General features: G+C 40.3%; 1 protein-coding gene across 1 annotated transcript in view; it reads right to left on the bottom strand.

Annotated features, from left to right (window-relative positions):
• Nucleotides 1-18,389, bottom strand: part of VIPR2 (vasoactive intestinal peptide receptor 2) — a 96,846-nt gene that overhangs the window by 58,204 nt on the left and 20,253 nt on the right. The window contains exons 3-4 of the mRNA XM_077268553.1: nucleotides 12,857-12,964; nucleotides 5,675-5,775 (exon numbers count right to left, since the gene is read on the bottom strand). Coding sequence (XP_077124668.1) covers nucleotides 5,675-5,775; nucleotides 12,857-12,964 — 209 coding nt within the window. The remainder of the gene's footprint in view (nucleotides 1-5,674; nucleotides 5,776-12,856; nucleotides 12,965-18,389) is intronic.

Here is an 18,389-nt window from a genome sequence, read left to right as displayed (position 1 = left end):
CTTTCTGTCTGTCTGTCCTTCTTTCTGTCGCGGTTATTCGTTCGCTGATTGGTCTCGGCAGCTGCCTGTCATGGCTGCCGCGACCAATCAGCGACGCACACAGTCCGGAAGAAAATGGCCGCTCCTTACTCCCCGCACTCACTGCCCGGCGCCCGCATACACCCCTCCGCTCACACAGAGTTAATGCCGGCGGTAACGGACCGCGTTATGCTGCGGGTAACGCACTCCGTTACCGCTGCTATTAACCCTGTGTGACCACCTTTTTACTATTCATGCTGCCTATGCGGCATGAATAGTAAAACGATCTAATGTTAAAAATAATAAAAAAAAAATTAAAAATCGTTATATACTCACCATCCGTCGGCCCCTTGATCGACAACACGCCTGCCCAACGCTCCGGTGACCGCTCCATGCTGCGATCTCGCGAGATGATGACGTAGCGGTCTCGCGAGACCGCTACGTCATCATCTCGGGAGACCGCAATGCACTCCTGGGACCGGACCGCGCGAGGAGTGTCGTTAAATGCCTCGCGTCGGTAAAGGCCTCGCTTGGATCCGGGGGCTCCGGAAGGTGAGTATATAACTATTTTTTATTTTATTTATTTTTTTTAACAGGGATATGATGCACACATTGCTATATACTGCGTGGGCTGGGCAATATACTACATGGGCTGTGCAATATACTCCGTGCACTGGGCAATATACTACATGGCTGTGCTATATACTACGTGGCTGGGCAATATACTACGTGACTATACAACGTGGGCTGTGCAAAATACAACGTGGGCTGTGCAATATACAACGTGGGCTGCGCAATATACAACGTGGGCTGCGCAATGTACAACGTGGGCTGCGCAATGTACGTGGGCTGCACAATATACGTGGGCTGCGCAATTTACTACGTGGGCTGCGCAATGTACAACGTGGGCTGCGCAATGTACAACGTGGGCTGCACAATATACTACGTGGGTTGCGAAATGTACTGCGTGGCCTGCGCAATATACTACGTGGCCTGTGCTATACACTACGCATACATATTCTAGAATACCCGGTGCGTTAGCATCGGGCCACCATCTAGTACCCTTATATGTGTCTATGTATTGTACCTGTGTGTTTAATGCAACAGATACAGTATATGTGAAAAAGTCTTCACTGGGGGATGGGCTCAGGGGTCAGTCCCAGCCTGGATCTGATACTGCAGTGATGACTGGAGACCCGTCAGAGAATAGACCCAGTGATTTAGTGACTGTGTTCCCGAGTTCTGAGCTCTCTGGTCCCTGCTGTGTGTGGATGAAAATCCTGCACTGACCAGAGAACACAAAGCTCCGGGGGTCACAGTCAGTAAATCACTGCTTGTAGTCTCTGACTGCAGCCCCTGCCTCCCCTCTTTACGCTGCAAACAATCCGTCACATTCAGACCGTTCTTTACCTCCTGTTCAGGGGGTGATTGAGGTCCTGCACACAGCTGCAGCTTCCTCCCAGCCATGAGTGTGCAGACGCCGTTCTGCACAGGCTGGAAGTGTGTGCAGGGAGAAGGGGGTGATCTAACAACAAGCACCAGACAGGAGGAGCAGCTGTGAAGAAGACAGGAGATGTCCCACCTCTGCGCACGGATCCTATCCTGAAGCTGCACGCCGGCAGCTTCCTGTCTCGCCCAGCCGCAGCGCGGAATGATGATGTCATTCAGCCGCTGCTGTCTGTGTGAGTGTGAGACAGGAAGCAGGATGGAGACATTCCCTGCAGATCCGCTGCCATTTTCTCTTGCAGGCAGCAGAGCTGCAGGGATTGCTCCCTGCCTGCCGCACATGAGGGCAATCTGGCCAGGGGGCCCCCGGAGCCGGAAAGACTGGCCAGATTGCCCTCTATATTAGCCGCCCTGCAGGGGCCCCCCAGAGCCTCCGGGCCCCGGTGCAGCAGCACCGGTTGAACCGGCGGTATGTCCGCCCATGTTGCTAGGCACTATTATGTGGATGCAGAGTTAGGAGCACTATTACTATGAGGAGGCACGGAGAGGTCATTATTGATATATTAAGACATAGAGGGGGCATTACAACTCTGTCTAGACCTAGAGGGGATATTATTACTATGTAAAAGCAACTAGAGGCATTATTTCTCTGAGAAGACACAGATGGAGCATTAGTACTGCGTGGGGGGTGTAAAAGGGCATTATTACTGTATGGAGGCACTGATAGGGCACCATTATTGTGCATGGCATAGATGGAGCAATATTACTGAGACTATGGATAACACTATATGGTTTATACAGCAGTGCAGAAAAATGAGCAGGGTGCTGGAGAAGTGATGATCCAAACATGTTTGTATGTTACATTTAGCAGAGATGAGTCCATGGATGGAAGTGGTCATGGCAGTCTGGGTCGACTGGCAAAGAACAGGGATTGTGAATGGCTATGATCATTGAGAACATCACCTGCCACTGGACTTATCTGTATATCATACACTTTATTGGTCTGCAGAGCACTGGTGTAGAACTGGTATTTACCAAAATATAGTCATAGTAAAGAAATGTTGATCTTAATACAGTGGCTTTGCTTAATGATTGGTATGGTGGTATTTTTTAGTCACTACTGTATAACCTTGTAATATGTGGTGTGATAGGGTCACTGGCAATGTAGGTGAGGGGAGATATGTATCACAAAGATTGCTACTTTCCGTGATGTGAAAACCCAGAGGATTCTCTCCAGCATGTTATGTGCTGAGATGGGTTAATCGGCCATAACAGGGTTGGGTTTTTTGTGAGTAGCTGTAAGAGTTGGGTGGGACGGTTACTCACCATATCTCCACCCCAAGGGTATGATTTGGCAAGTTAAATGTCCAGCCACTGAGTTTTTTTCTCTGTGGGTCTGGAGGCAGTAGAGCTCCAGGGAAGTGTTTGTGTGCAACTGTGCTTGACTCTGTTGATTGTACCCTGAGTGAGCGGATTCCCAAAGGCCTAAGGCCTGTGCTATATGTAATTTTTTGTTTCCCGGTTTTGCCAGAAAGGCCATGTTTATTTTGTTGCACCAAGAAACAGAAAGATTTTTCCAGCGATGACAAAAGCTGATGAAAAATAAAACTTGCTTTTATTGATCCAATATTAAAACATAAATATGCTGGTTACCATGAGATATCCATAACAAACGAACTGACGAGTTTCAGCTTAGAGCCTTAATCATGGTATATGTTTATTTTGTTGAACCCTGGTTTATGGTGTGATTTAAATAAATGGGCAGAATAAACGTTCCTGTGTCTACTTCTGTGAGCATCTGTGTGAGTCGACCTACGACAGTGGTTATGGTCAATTTACATACATATAGACATAAGGACAGATGTCTTTATAGACTCAACAATGTCCATGGTGCCAACACATTCAATAAACATGGTGGCGGTGGAGTGTGGCCAATCCCCAAATGTTGCCTTTGAGTCCCTAAGACTCTGACTCCTCCACTAGCATTTCCTCTAAGCTACTCAGCGTCTAAATTCAACACACTCTATGCATCATTTTGCCTTTGTAACAGGACACCCTGGTGTGGCATAGTAATGGAAGCAGGTGTATGAGTGGGGAGCTATATGGGCCTCTGTGCTTTCAAACTCCAGGACTGAATTTCAGTTGCAGTGCAGCCGTGTCATAATGTGTTGTGTAGCAATATGCTCACATTAGCGTTTGAGTCTGCAGTGTGGTGCTGCGGACTTATTTCCTTAGCTTCACCTACTTCCTCTTGCGTGCTGCATACCTATCTTTAGCATTGGGTACGCAGGGACATACATTGTATTCGGATGCATCCACGTGCGTCATTTTGACGTGCCCACCGAATGCAAGAAAATGCAACATGTTGCGTTCGGTGGGCATGTCAAAACGACGCATGCGGATGCATCTGCATACAACGCATGTCCCTATGTACTCAATGTTAAAGATAGGTACGCATGATGCATGTGGAAGTAGGTGGAGCTAAGGAAAAAAGTCCGCAGCACCATGCTGCGGACTCAAACGCTAATATGATCCTGGCCTAATGCAAGTGGGCAGCTCAGAGGCTCAGTCTTTAGCACTGCTGTTTTGTAGTGTGGGGGTCCTTGGTTCAATTACCACAGGGGACAACATCTGCAAGGAGTTTGAATGTTCTCCCTGGGTTTGCGTGGGTTTTCTCCCACACTCCAAAGCAGCCACAAAGGTAGGGAATTTAGATTGTTAGCACTAATTGGGACAGCGATGCTGCGGTCTATAAAGTGCTGTGCAATTAATGGCACTATATAAGTGAGTAAAATGTATTAATCAATAAATTAGTCTCTAGCCTTGTCAAGTCCCATGACATGGGAATCTTACGGTATTGCATTGCATTGTTGTGGTTGAGTTTCTACGGAATAAGGTTTGCCTTTTACAAGTTCGTCCTCCGTTTCTATCTGTCCACCTTCCTAGCTCTGATGTCAGTAACCTCATTCTCTGTTTGTCTTCCAGGTTAAGATCCTCATGTCTTAGAGCTGTACTTCAGAACAGTCTTACCTACGGCAGCTGTTACAGTTACTCCTACTGTAATTGTTCATAACTACAAGAAATCAGCTTGAAAATAAACCTTCTTCTGGAATGTTCATATATGCTTCTGCAGTTGAGTCAAGCTATCTGATAAAATCTCTTCGTGTGAGTACTGGTACATAGAAATAGCCAAGAAATTGTGTCTTTAGAGCCTCACATTTACAGCTTAGTTATTGAATCAGAATATGGCTGATCCTCATTCTCTTTCTGAGTGTGTGTCAGGCCAATTCAGTACATCAGAAGCAGTATAAAAGGATCCAGAGGAGAACAGTTAACTTTGTGGGCTCCCCTTATGTCTACCATTCTTCTCTAAATGTATTCATACTATCAGACATTTATGGAATGGTTTTTTTATCCTCAATGTAGTTTTTTCAATAGCAAATACAGAGTGGGTTAAGCAGCTTGACCTCATACATATATACATACAGTATGTAAATCTGATTATGCACTTCCCTTAGAAACTGATGAAAAAAATGCTTCTGCACTAATGCTTTTCTCCAACCCTATTCTAGATTTCATTGTTTAACTCCTACAGATTATTCATGCTCAGGTTAGTTTTTAGCAGATTATTAAATTTACTCTTCTAAATTGACTTTTTCATTGCAAGTGATTGCTAGCTTTGTAGCCTACATCATCGGTTCCTATTAAAGGATTCAGGTTAAACGTAATTATTGAGCTCTATATCTTATTTCTGAATATAAATATCAATCTGCAATTTAAAATAACACAAGGGTCAAATGCAAAGGAGAAAGCAAATGGTACTAGCAAATCACAGATGGGATTCATGTTACGGTAGTTTATATAATCAAAGTCATTTTCATTATTGATATCTTTCATGGTAATGAAAATGTATTGTGTACAATGAGCCAAAAGTCAGGAGCCTCTAAATTAACTAAATATGTAATGTGCCCAAAGCACAAGATGACTTTTGGATAATTTGAGGTCAATGCTATAAAATATGCAATGTTATACTTTTTGATATATCTTTATTATTTATTTTTTAACCCTGAATTTTGAAATTTTGCAGCATATATTTGTAACTCAGAAGTGGATTCTGACTACAAAGCGTCTCCTCTGTAGTCAGGAAGAATATAATAAAACATTTCTCTTGGGTAAATAATTTACTAGTTAATAACATAGCATGACTCACCTTATTAACTTGAGTAACATTTTCATTGTGCCCACATGCATCAAAAATGTCCGGATATGTGTCAGACCATCCTTGCACTGTGCAGGTTCGGCTAATATTTCCTGCAGTGAAAAAACATTGAGATTTTTAGGATTCTTCGGTGAAAATAATCACGTTAACATGTACAGCATGTTAGAAATACAAAATGATGATGGCGATATATTTGTGAGAACACTTACAATCCTTTTTGCTTCAAATAAATCAGAAATATAGCCACATTTATAAAAGCAGAAACAACTCACAAGGCAAAAGAAATGATAATTTCTCAATAATTCGCTGTCAATGTACGATCCTTATGCTGCAATGTACAATACACAGCATAACTCTATAGCTGTTGAAACTGTTCCAGCCATAAGAAAGTTGTACCTATACATTGGATAGATGATAACTGCTAGATTGGAAAACTAGAATGGCATCCCATGTCCACTGTTTGATTGGACATGCCTACTGCCAATCCATGCAAAGTCTTCGGCACTGATGGAGACATCTGCATGCAGCGTTCAGCTACTTTCCCATTCCTACATACAGAACAGTAAAAAAATGCATGCTCGACCTACGATTCATTCTAATGAGGAACACAGGACTATTATTCTGGCAACAGAGGGTGGGAAATCGACCCTCTGGACACTGGACCCAGGGCAGCATGGTGGCTCAGTGTTTAGCACTGTTGCTTTGCAGCTCTGGGACCTGGGTTCAAATCCCACCAAGGACAACATCTGCAAGGAGTTTGTGTGTTCTCCCCATGTTTGTGACATACTGATAGGGAATTTTAGATTGAGCCCCAATGGGGACAGCGATGCTGATGTCTGTGGAGTTAATGGTGCTCTATAAGTGAGTAAACTAAATAATATATCCTTAGTTGCAAACTCTAATAACATAATATGGGTCCTGTTTAAGACCCTCTCAAAGAAGGTTACATCTGATTTTCCGCTCTCTTACAATTTTCACAGACTGTTGCTAGCTTTTGAGCCATACAGAACTTTGCTAATGTTAGTTTTTGTTCTTTATAATTTACTATTTCATACTTTCCAGTGTGTTGACATATATTTGCTGTACCAACTGTAAATGATGTGAGAGATGCAAGCTTTAGAATAAATATTCCGGGTCCAACATTCCCAGAGAAGGTGTCCCTAAATAGCAGGAATGATGGGCACCACATTTTAAAAAAGACATTGAAAAACTGGAGGAAGTTCAGAGAAGAGCTACCAGGATGGTGAGCGGACTATAAACTTCATCCTACGAGGAACGATTAAAGGATCTGGGAATGCTGAGCTTGTGAAAAAGAAGGCTAAGATCAGACTTAATAGCTGTCTACAAATATCTGAAGGGTTGTCACAGTGTAGAGGAATCATCCTTATTCTCATTTGCACATGGAAACACGAAGCAATAGAATGAAACTGAAAGGGAAAAGAGACAGATTAGATATTGTAAGAAAAATTTTTGACAGTGAGAGTGAACAATGAGTGGAACAGGCTGCCAAAAGAGGTGGTGAGTTCTCCTTCAATGGAAGTCTTCAAACAGAGGATGAACAGACATCTGTCTGAGATGTGTAAAGAACAAATTCACTCTTACCTGCCTTGTAGAGTGGATTGTTCATGATGTATAATCCTAAGAATCAGTTTTGGGCAAAATTGAAAGAATCCTAAATACTGGACCCATGCTGAATTTGTGAGTGAACAGTGCTGGGAGAGCGTCAGACGTCCATATATACTCAAACACCTGTTCAAAAGAGCTACAAAGGATTGCCTCTTTTCCAACGTTTTCTGCGATTCTGAAAATCTTCATCAAGGATTACATCCACAGCTTATGGCAGTTCTAATATAGATACATGTCCAAGCTCATTGGTCCACCTACTTTCTGCCCTTGACATTTGGTGCCATAAGCTGTGGATGTTATCCCTGATGAAGGTGGTCATAATAGCAGAAACGCATTGGACAAGAGGCAATTTTTTCTTTTTACCTGAAGGGAGACTGTATTTTCAGTGATGTCATGCATCTAGTAGGTGGTAGATCTTTTGAACAGGTGTTTGAGTAGACATGGCCGGTCGGCACTGCTCACAAATTCAGCACAGGTCCAGAATTTAGAATTCCCGCAATTTTGCCCAGCATGGATCATTAGGATTACATAGTTACATAGTTATTAAGGTTGAAGGAAGACTTTAAGTCCATCTAGTTCAACCCATAGCCTAGCATGCCCTAACATGTTGATCCAGGGGAAGGCAAAAAAAACCCATGTGGTAAGAGTAAGCTCCATCATGGGGAAAAAAATTCCTTCCCGACCCCACATACGGCAATCAGACTAGTTCCCTGGATCAACGCCTTATCAAGGAATCTAATATATATACCCTGTAATATTATACTTTTCCAGAAAGGCATCCAGTCCCCTCTTAAATTGAAGCAATGAGTCACTCATTACAACATCATACGGCAGAGAGTTCCATAGTCTCACTGCTCTTACAGTAAAGAATCCGCGTCTGTTATTATGCTTAAACCTTTTTTCCTCCAGACGTAGAGGATGCCCCCTTGTCCCTGTCACCGGTCTATGATTAAAAAGATCAGCAGAAAGGTCTTTGTACTGTCCCCTCATATATTTATACATTAACATAAGATCACCCCTTAGCCTTCGTTTTTCCAAACTAAACACATCGTACACAATCCACTCTACAAGGCAGGTAAGAGTGAATTTTCTACTTAGTCATTTTTAGCGCATACTACGGTTTATTCATCTGTCTGAGATGGTTTAGTGAATCTTGCATTGAGCAGGGGGTTGGACACGATTGTGGAGGTCCCTTCCAACGCTAACATTCCATGATTCTTTGATACTATGATTCTATATACTGTGCTGCACTGTGACTGTGACAATGAAAACGGATGAAGAAGGTGCTGCTGAGGTGTTTGCCAGCAGACTGTCACACATAGAAGCATAGTGTCCCCACCGTTAGCTTATTGCTGTGTATGAAATGTCTACCTCTGTTCAAGCCCGTTGCATCTAAAGAGAAATCAATCTTGTTGCCTTCAAATGAGTAAAATCTACTTGAACGCATCTGTCTGCATTACTTTCACCATCTACCCCTCTGCTCAACAAGGTACAGTGAATGCACAATATTTAAAGGGACACCCTGCACCAACCAAAGCACCTCTTACAGTCTTTTCTTTGTATGCCATAGATTGAAATGGTTGAATTTTCAAGATTGCCAGTAAACGCCTCTCTGATCATTTTAATCTTCGAACTCCTGTTTCTTACAGAATTTGGAATACATGAATTAAATAGATTGTAAGGGAGTAATCTTTGACTGTTTTATCACCGATGACACAAACTGAGTAACCCAAGCTGCATGCTGAAAATTAAACGACATGTAACTGCCGGTCACTGTCTGAAATAGTTCAATCAATGTGTAAAGCCAACCAATGAAAGGAATAATAACGTGATCACTTCTAAAAATATCATACTGTAAAAATAAACCTCCATCTACAAGTGGAAAGGACAATGAAGACATTCTGTGTGCTGTAACTACTTGTCATTCTGAATCAGTCTTCACAATGTCACTTGGTTTCCTAAGGTAACATAATATTTTGGTTTTCCCTATTAGGATTGTAATGTGAAGGACCAAGACTAAAGGAAATACAGCTCTGGCAAAAATTAAGAGACCACTGCAAAATGTTCAGTTTCTCTGATTTTTCTCTTTATAAGTATATTTTTGAGTAAAATGTAAATTGTTCTTTTATTCTATAAACTTCTGACAATATGTCTCCGAAGTTCCAAGCAATAAATTTTGTATTTTTTTTCTGACAAAGAAAAATGGTCAAAATTAAAAAATAGCCAGTGCTTTCAGACGTCAAATAATGCAAAGAAAACAAGTTCATAATCATTTAGAAACAAGAATACTAATGTTTTAACTCAGGAAGAGTTGAGAAATCAATATTATGTGGAATAACCATGATTTTTAATCACAGCTTTCATGCGTCTTGGCATGCTTTCCACCAGTCTTTCACACTGCTCCTGGCACACTAATGTAAGCAGTTCTTCTTTGTTTGATGGCTTGTGACTATCCACCATCCTCTTGATTACAATTCAGAGGTTTTCAATGGGGTTCAGGTCTGGAGATTGGGCTGCCCATGACAGGGTTTTGATGGGGTGGTCTCTTAATTTTTGCCAGAGCTGTAAATAAAATGTTAATAATAATAATAATAATAATAATAATAATAATATGTATTTGGCTGCATTTGTGTGTGCAGTTGGGTCCAGGCAAAGCACATGACAACTTTTTCAGTTAATAATCTGGATAATCATTATGGAAAAAAATTGTACCATGACTAACTAATATAAAAATCACAGTATAATTCAGCATTCTGCTATAGGAGGGCATTTGGGCAGTGGGACTTTCATGACTGTGACTGATGTACTATTCTATAATATGTAAATAAAAACTGTTGGAAGCATAAAGAATTTTAAGTTAAGTCTCCAGTCCCAAACAGAAATGTCCTGTACCTACCTGGGAACACCCCAACCCAAATGGAATCATCCACTTTGGGTTGGATTTATATAAACTCTGCTTTTTCAGCCAAAAATTTGATATAATTATATCCCTAAAAATTAAACATTCCAGTTAAGTTCAGGATTGTTGGCAGCAATGAAATCATCCATGTAGTGCTGTCCAATTATTACTGCTAGTGTCTCCAGTTGGTGTGGAAGTGCATCAGCACCAGTACAAAACAATTATTACACTGAATGGCTTATTTCTGTACAGTATGTATATAATGGCTCATCAATCTGTAATGTCACCATAGACAGGCTATATAGTTGAACCATGTGTGTATTTATATGTAGCATGTGAATTCCAATAGTTTAATAGCTTTATACATTCCCTATAATTGGCATCAAAATAATTATAAGAAAGCACATTTGCAAACTTTTAAAACTTCTCTTTGGTGAAAAAGGATATTGCAATTGGGAATTTCTGAATTTCTATTTGCATTCACTTTTGAGATAACTACACCACAATCCAGAGTGCGTAGATATCAATCTACGTATATATACACACAATATATATATCTGTAAATATCTGTAGATATCAATTTATATGTATATATATATACAGCATACTGTATGTACATACTGGTAATGAGCAGATCAATCCCCTCTGGAGACCAGTAGTTCCCAATGGAGCAGTAAGGCACAGGACTGAGTATGGCAGAGTTAGATTCCATCTCCAGATACACTGAGAAAGCCGATCAGACAGATCCTACTGAAATGAAATGTTTTTCTCTCTCTCTCTAATTTCCAAAGATGGAATCCACGAAAAAATTTTTGGAAAATGTGTCGAAGCCGGTGAATTCAAATTTCAAAAGATCAGCTCCAGTCTAGTACACTCGCTCATGCCAATAGCACAGTACTCAGAAAAGATAAAGATACCAACACCAATATCCTAATAACAGTGCCAGTGTGTGCTCAGTTGCACCTCCAGACACAATGCCTTCACCACAGCCAACCTCTGAGCCACATATCCCCATATAGTGCCAGCTCCAATCTACTGAGAAAACCACAAAACCCTCATTTACTGGCAGCTACAAGACCCCATACAGTGCCCCCCACAGATCCCTTATATATTATCAGCCACAGAGTCATCAAACAGTGGAGTACCCAAATTCCAGCTTTAGGGTTCACTCAAACTGGCATAGATTCTCTCATGGGAGAGAAGCAGGCCAATTATGCTAATGACGCTCAGCTCAAACTCTGTCAGAGTTTTATTGAAGTGTCCAGTGTCGGACTGGGGTGCCAAGGGCCCACCAGTAACATTGACTTTGGAGGTCCACTTTTCACCTGCATACAATTATTACACTACCCTCGTTCACAAATTTACCTATATCTCTATATAATAATAAACTGGGTAGTTTGATTAATGAATGATGAGATGTTGATTTTTCTGTACACAGTGAATCAAGTGATTTATGTCAAGTACTGCCTACACAGTGGGTTTAGGGGCCCAGATCCACAAAGGAGCCCACCGGGGGATTCCCCTGTTCCCCTTTGGGCCAGTCCGAGCCTGGAAGTGTCATCTGAGAGTGATCTGATTCGCAGCACAAGTGCGGAGAAGATGTAGAACTTTATTTCTCTATCTTCTCCATTGTCTCTGTGAGCGTATTTCGGATTGTGACATCTGAGCGCAGTCCGATGTTTCACTCACACCCACAGTCTTGTATGGGTGCGCATGATCTGAATATCGGAGCCATTGAATCACCTTCAGAAAATAGTTGCAGATCTATACCGCCCTATAGTATAAAATTGGGCCGAGTGCTATCCGATAAACACCAGTGTGAGAAAGCCCTAATAGCCACCATTTCCAGGGAAAACAATTCCCGCTGCTGGCTACTAACTACAAAATCCTCATCTGTAATAATCAGATTTAAACCATAAAAAAATAACTCTACTTCAGAAAGACGGATGGACTACTAAATATAGGGTTATTGGGTATTGACTGAATATCTGGACACCTGAGATATGACAAGGCAAAGGAAGCATTAAGGGAGACTTGCCAACTCTAAAACGGCTATTAGAGATCCCTTTTTTTTTCAGGAGTCTCCTGGGTGTTAAAGTAAAGTGGACAAGTATGTGATAAATAATATCATATTATGAAAATTTTGCTGAAATATATTTCTTGACACTGTTTTTTAAAATATTTTCCTGCAGACTGTCATGGGTTTTGGGGTATTGTGTTTACCACTGTTATAGAGGATCTGGCCCTGCTTACCTTCCGACAGGGTTAGGATACATACAAGGCTTGTTTACTTGGCCATATATCTGGACCTGTTGCCCTCTGAATTTATTTATTCAAAACCAAAAGCAGATTGTGGAAACACAAGTTGAAGATTTGTCCATATAAAATCCCATAAATGTGTTTATTTGTATACCCCATGCTCATCTCTGGCTAAACGTGGTATGTGGCCATCTGAGTCAATGACAATATTCCAGACCCCTATAATTGCTAGGTTAACGAACACTGCTGTCATGTAACTTCACATCATATTTATTCTTAGAGAAGAAGGATTGGTGGAAAAAATAACAAGTCAATACGAGGTCTCCTATGGTCGATAAAGGAAATGTGCGTGTAGGTCTACAAATAATATCTCTACGTTCCGAACTTACCATCCTTGCTGAAAAAATGTCGCAGCACTTTAGGGCATGACTGAGTGACCGTTTCTCCAAATTTAGCTTGATCCCAACATGTAATGTTATCCCAAACTCCCAAACACCCTATAAACGAAGGATAAACAAGATTACTAAAGCTCTTAAATATGTATTACACACATGGTTCATTCCCCAGGCTGTGCTAGAGTTTACATACACCGACATGCAAGTTTAATAACACGGAAGAAAAGTTGTGTATAAATCAATGTAATCTATCTTGACTGCAGAAAATTGCTCGGCTGTAACATAAATACAGAGATAAATGGATCATTACAGACAAACACATCACCCACCAGAGACATGCTTTTTCTAATGCAAGAATACAATACACATATAATAAATGCTACAGTCAGTAATATATTTCCATCCATAGAGGTTATGATATATTTAGAACATGATGGATAATATTCAGTAGTCCGGCTTCCGGAACTAGATTTATTAATTATTACAGATAGGGATTCTAGTTATTGGGACTTTAGCTGACAATGGGTGGTCTTCCTCCTGGCAATGGTGGCTCTAAAGCTGGAACTTGGGGACTATTGCTGTACGACAGCTCTGTGGCTCCATTGTATGAGGCTGTGGATGACATTATGGCTGGCATCTATGGCTGGCAATATATAAGGGACCTATAAATTATACATGGAAGTAGTAAGATCCCATTCCCTTGATGTCTTTTTTAAACTCTACTAAGTATCTAATATCCTTGAGGAGAATTAGGTTAAGGGTAGAGTCACATGACCGTTTTTTCCTCATCCAAGAGTTTCATCAGAATGGCATACATTTTTTAAAATGTGGAGAAAAAAAGCTTCTTCACCTTATTCATTCTGGTAGTGAAAATCGGACCTCACTGGAATGTTACCCGAGAGCTGTCCAATTTATTTTCACGGACTCATAGACTTGCATTGCGTCATACATACTTCCTGAGCTACGATCAGTGACACGCAAGCCTGTTGGTTGCTATAATAGCAAATGCACCATTAGTTTACCCATCTTTAGTCATAAGAAGTTATATTCTATTGATTGAAACATCACAAACCTGCTTACAGGTGGTGCCACATAGTGAGGTACTACTACTACTACTAGTAAGCACTACTCTTTAGAGTATTATTATTTTGTTACTTTATAGGGGGAATCATTAAATGTGTATTTATCCCCTTTGTGCAATTGAGTATATTCAAACATTTATCTTTCTTATTGCTCGGTGTCCCTTTGACGGCATTTTGCTTCTTATTTTCCTGTTTTTAATACAATATATCTAATAAAATTAATTTTAAAATTGTACTTGTTTGGGATCTCTTCCTACTCTCCTGCATGCACCGCGTATGTGGCGTTTTTGTTGTTATGTTTTAAATAAAGCTGCTTTGTTTTTTAAACTTCCTGGTTTGACAAAACTTTATTGACATACTTAGTTTTGGATTACTTCTGTTCTTGATGTGTTTCCACCATGGAAACACACTATAAAAACACATGCACATATTTTTACCTGTGGATTTTCCGCATGTAATACAAGTCTATGGGGAAATTCCACACATAAAACTCAGCGTACCCGCAAGAGAAAATGACATTTTGCAGATTTGAAATGTGCCCTGTAGATGAGCTTATGCTCCTTATGCGCCATTGCGCGAAACGATCGTGTCCTGTTTGGTGATTCCACATGTCACTCTTCTGACCTGGATGTTTTAACAATGCCGCAATAAAGTGAATTTTAAGGACAGTGAGTGCCACTCTTTTTCTACTTGCCACAAGGACATTCGTATTGTTTTTCTATGAGTGGGCACCCGTGAATCTGAGTGGTGATGCCAATCAGCGGGTTGTTTGTTTGAATCAGTATCCAGACACGGGTGCTGCAGATCATTTTTCTTGTTTGACGTTGAATACTTTAAAAAAGCGCACACAAAAACACAATGAAAAAACTCAAGTGGCCTAATTTAAATAGCTCATTGTGTGAACATAACCTAAAGAGAAGCAGATAGCACAGTAATTTGTGGCTGCTACAATACCGAGAAAATTCAAGTGGATAAAACCTAAAAGCGTAAATATGATAGAAGAATATTAACCCCTTAAGGACTAGGAGTAATTTGCTTTTCGATTTTTTGCTCCCCTGTGCCCATGTGAGGGCTTGTTTTTTTTGTAGGACGAGTTGTGCTTTTGAATGGCACCATAGATTTTACCATTTCGTGTACTGGAAAGCAGGAAAAAAAATTCAAATGCGGTAAAATTGCCAAAAAAGTGCAATTCTACAATTGTTTTTGGATTTTTTTTACCATGTTCACTAAATGCTAAAACTGACCTGCCAATGTGATTCTCCAGGTCATTACAAGCACATAGACACCAAACATGTCTAGGTTATTTTTTATTTAACTGGTGAAAAAAAATCCAAGGTTTGTAAAAAAAAAAACCAAATGGTGCCATTTTCCGAAACCTATAGCGTCTCCATTTTTCAGGATCTGGGGTTGGTTGAGGGCTTATTTTTTGTCTGCTGATCTGATGTTTTTATTGATACCATTTTGGTGTGTATACGATCTTTTGATCGCCCATTATTGCATTTTATTGCAATATTACAGCAACCAAAAAGCGTAATTTTGGCTTTTCGATTTTTTTTCGCTACGCCGTTTACCGACTGGATTAATTATTTTATATATTGGGCAATTCTGAAAGCGGCAATACCAAATATGTGTAGATTTTTTTTATTGTTTTATTTTGAATGGGGCGAAAGGGGGGTGATTTGAACGTTTATATTTTTTTTATTTTTTTAACATTGTTAAAAACTTTTTTTTACTTTTTACTTGCTTCAATAGTCTCCATGGGAGACTAGAAGCTGCGATCATCTGATCACTTGTACTACATAGAGTAGGGCTGTAGTCCTGCTCTATGTAGCAGATATACTCACTTGCTATGAGTGTCAACCGCTGAGCGGCGCTCATAGCGATCCAGCTATGACAACCACAGGGGTCTCCTGCTGACCCCGGGTTGTCATGCCAACCCATCGGCGACCCACGGTCATGTGGAGGAGGTAATGACGCGCTTCCTGCACTTGCATGGTAAATGCCTCTGTCAAAGTTTGACAGCGGCATTTAACCTGTTAACAGCCGTGAGTAGATCGCGATTCCACCCGCTGCTGTTAGGGTCACATGACACCTGATCAGATCAGCTGTCATGTGCCGGAAAAACAGGGGGAGGTGTCCAATGTTGGATATATCTGTCACTGGACGTTAAGGGGTTAAAATGAAAAATAAATCCCATATCCATGGTCTCCCATTTCCATGTTTGTTCTTGGATATTATTTTGCATAGATCTTACAACGTTTTAGTTCAGCTCGGGAATGAGTAAACCAATACAATGAACTCTTTTAGGTTAAAAATGTAAGAAAAAGTTAAACCGCTCAATCTCATCATCAATCAATGCGCTAATCTGGGATTATTTAGCACAACTTCTATACAGATTGAGTAATATGATGAAAGAAAATATAAACCCAGTACAACACATGGAGCCAGAAGCAAAAGCAAAACATGATTTTTCTTGTCCAGATGCAGCTATTGACATAAGCTTTATTTTACAGCCTAAATTACTGTGTTCCTATTTCCCTGTGGTGACATTCAACATCCTCCCATCTATCTAAAAGAAAAGAAAACACTTCATCAACCTGCAATTCAATTCAGTAGGTGAGAAATTACTTGAAAACATGGTATTGACAAAATTGCTAAATTAAATTTAGCATTATCTGCTGGCACTGAACCCAAAATACATGTCTGCCTAAAGCAGGTAAATAGATGGTTTAGGATTCAAAGAATATTTCTTTGAGATGAAAATTGATGCTGCCAACATCGTGAAGGTCATATCCCAGCAGGTGTTAGTCATTCCTAATCTTTCCTGTTCCTCATCTCTCACTATGCAGGCAAAGTTTCCCATTTTTAGAGTTGTCTACTCTGGGGTAGCTCATTGATTAAAGGGGTTAAAGACAGCCCCTTCTGAATCCTCATATTTCCCCCTTGTAAAAAAAATAATACTTATACTCCCCTCCGGGGCTGGCACTGATCCAGTGGTGTCGGCACTAGCTCTCTCAGGGATTGCATAACACTGTAATGTCACGTAATCCCTGCCACCAATCAGCGCTGGCTTCACTCTCCCCACCTGCGGACATATCACATACATCCAGAGAAAATGAGCAAGCAATGGTGCCGGCACTGGAGGTGAGTAAAGGTGTTATTATTTTGCAATGGGAGAATTAATAAGGAGTTGTCAGAGTAGTGGACAAATTCTTTACGTTATATGTGCAATAGAAAATAATATACAGAATATGGTAGAGATAAACCAAAACTCTCAACAGGAACAATCCCATTATAGTAACTACAGTAAACCACAGCTAGAACCTCAACTGTGCAAAAACTGCCCAGAAAAAGTGCTATTAAAGAATATCCCATTATCCCATAGAAAAATATAAATCTTTATTAGTTACATAAAATAAACAATAAAAGGTAACCACAATGTATAATTAGTAGTGATGAGTGAATATACTCGTTGCTCGGGTGATCTCCAAGTATTTATGACTGCTCGGAGATTTAGTTTTCATCGCCTCAGCTGAATGATTTACAGCTACTAGCCAGGCTGAGTACATGTGGGGGTTGCCTGGTTGCTAGGGAATCCCCACATGTACTGAGGCTGGCTAGTAGCTGTAAATCATTCAGCTGCCGCGAAGAAAACTTAATCTCCAAACACTAACAAATACTCGGAGATCACCCGAGCGTACTCAGGAAAACCCGAGCACCGAGTATACTCGCTCATCACTAATAATTAGCATCAAAACAGCAAAGGAGCTGAACATTATATGAAGTCGAGAGAAACAACTCCTAATATACAATGTTGCTGATGTTAGTATACAAATGCAAAGTGTAGAAAAAAGGTAAATAATTACTAAGTAACATTTTATATATTAAACTTTCTATATTATTCACATTCTTTGCTGTTTTTCTACATTGTAATTCCACATTGTGGTTACCTTTCATCGGCCTTTGCAGTGTCCCTCTTCAAATGAGCTACCTTGTTATTTTAATTATTTATATGATATAACTTGTCAGTAGCAAGCACTCTGCTGCCTCCAATCGTCAGGGCAATTACGCAATTCACTGGTGGAGTATATATATATATATATATATATATATACAGTATATATATATATATATATATATATATATATATATATATATATATATATATATATATATATATATATATATATATATATATACACATACAGCTCTGGCAAAAATTAAGAGACCACCACATCAAAACCCTGTCATGGGTAGCCCAATCTCCAGACCTGAACCCCATTGAAAACCTCTGGAATGTAATCAAGAGGATGATGGATAGTCACAAGCCATCAAACAAAGAAGAACTGCTTACATTATTGTGCCAGAAGCAGTGTGAAAGACTGGTGGAAAGCATGCCAAGACGCATGAAAGCTGTGATTAACAATCATGGTTATTCCACAAAA

Source organism: Ranitomeya variabilis, chromosome 6 (assembly GCF_051348905.1).
Source record: "Ranitomeya variabilis isolate aRanVar5 chromosome 6, aRanVar5.hap1, whole genome shotgun sequence".
NCBI lineage: Eukaryota > Metazoa > Chordata > Amphibia > Anura > Dendrobatidae > Ranitomeya > Ranitomeya variabilis.
Note: the sequence above shows the minus strand (reverse complement) of the source record. Positions and strands in the feature narration are given on the sequence as shown.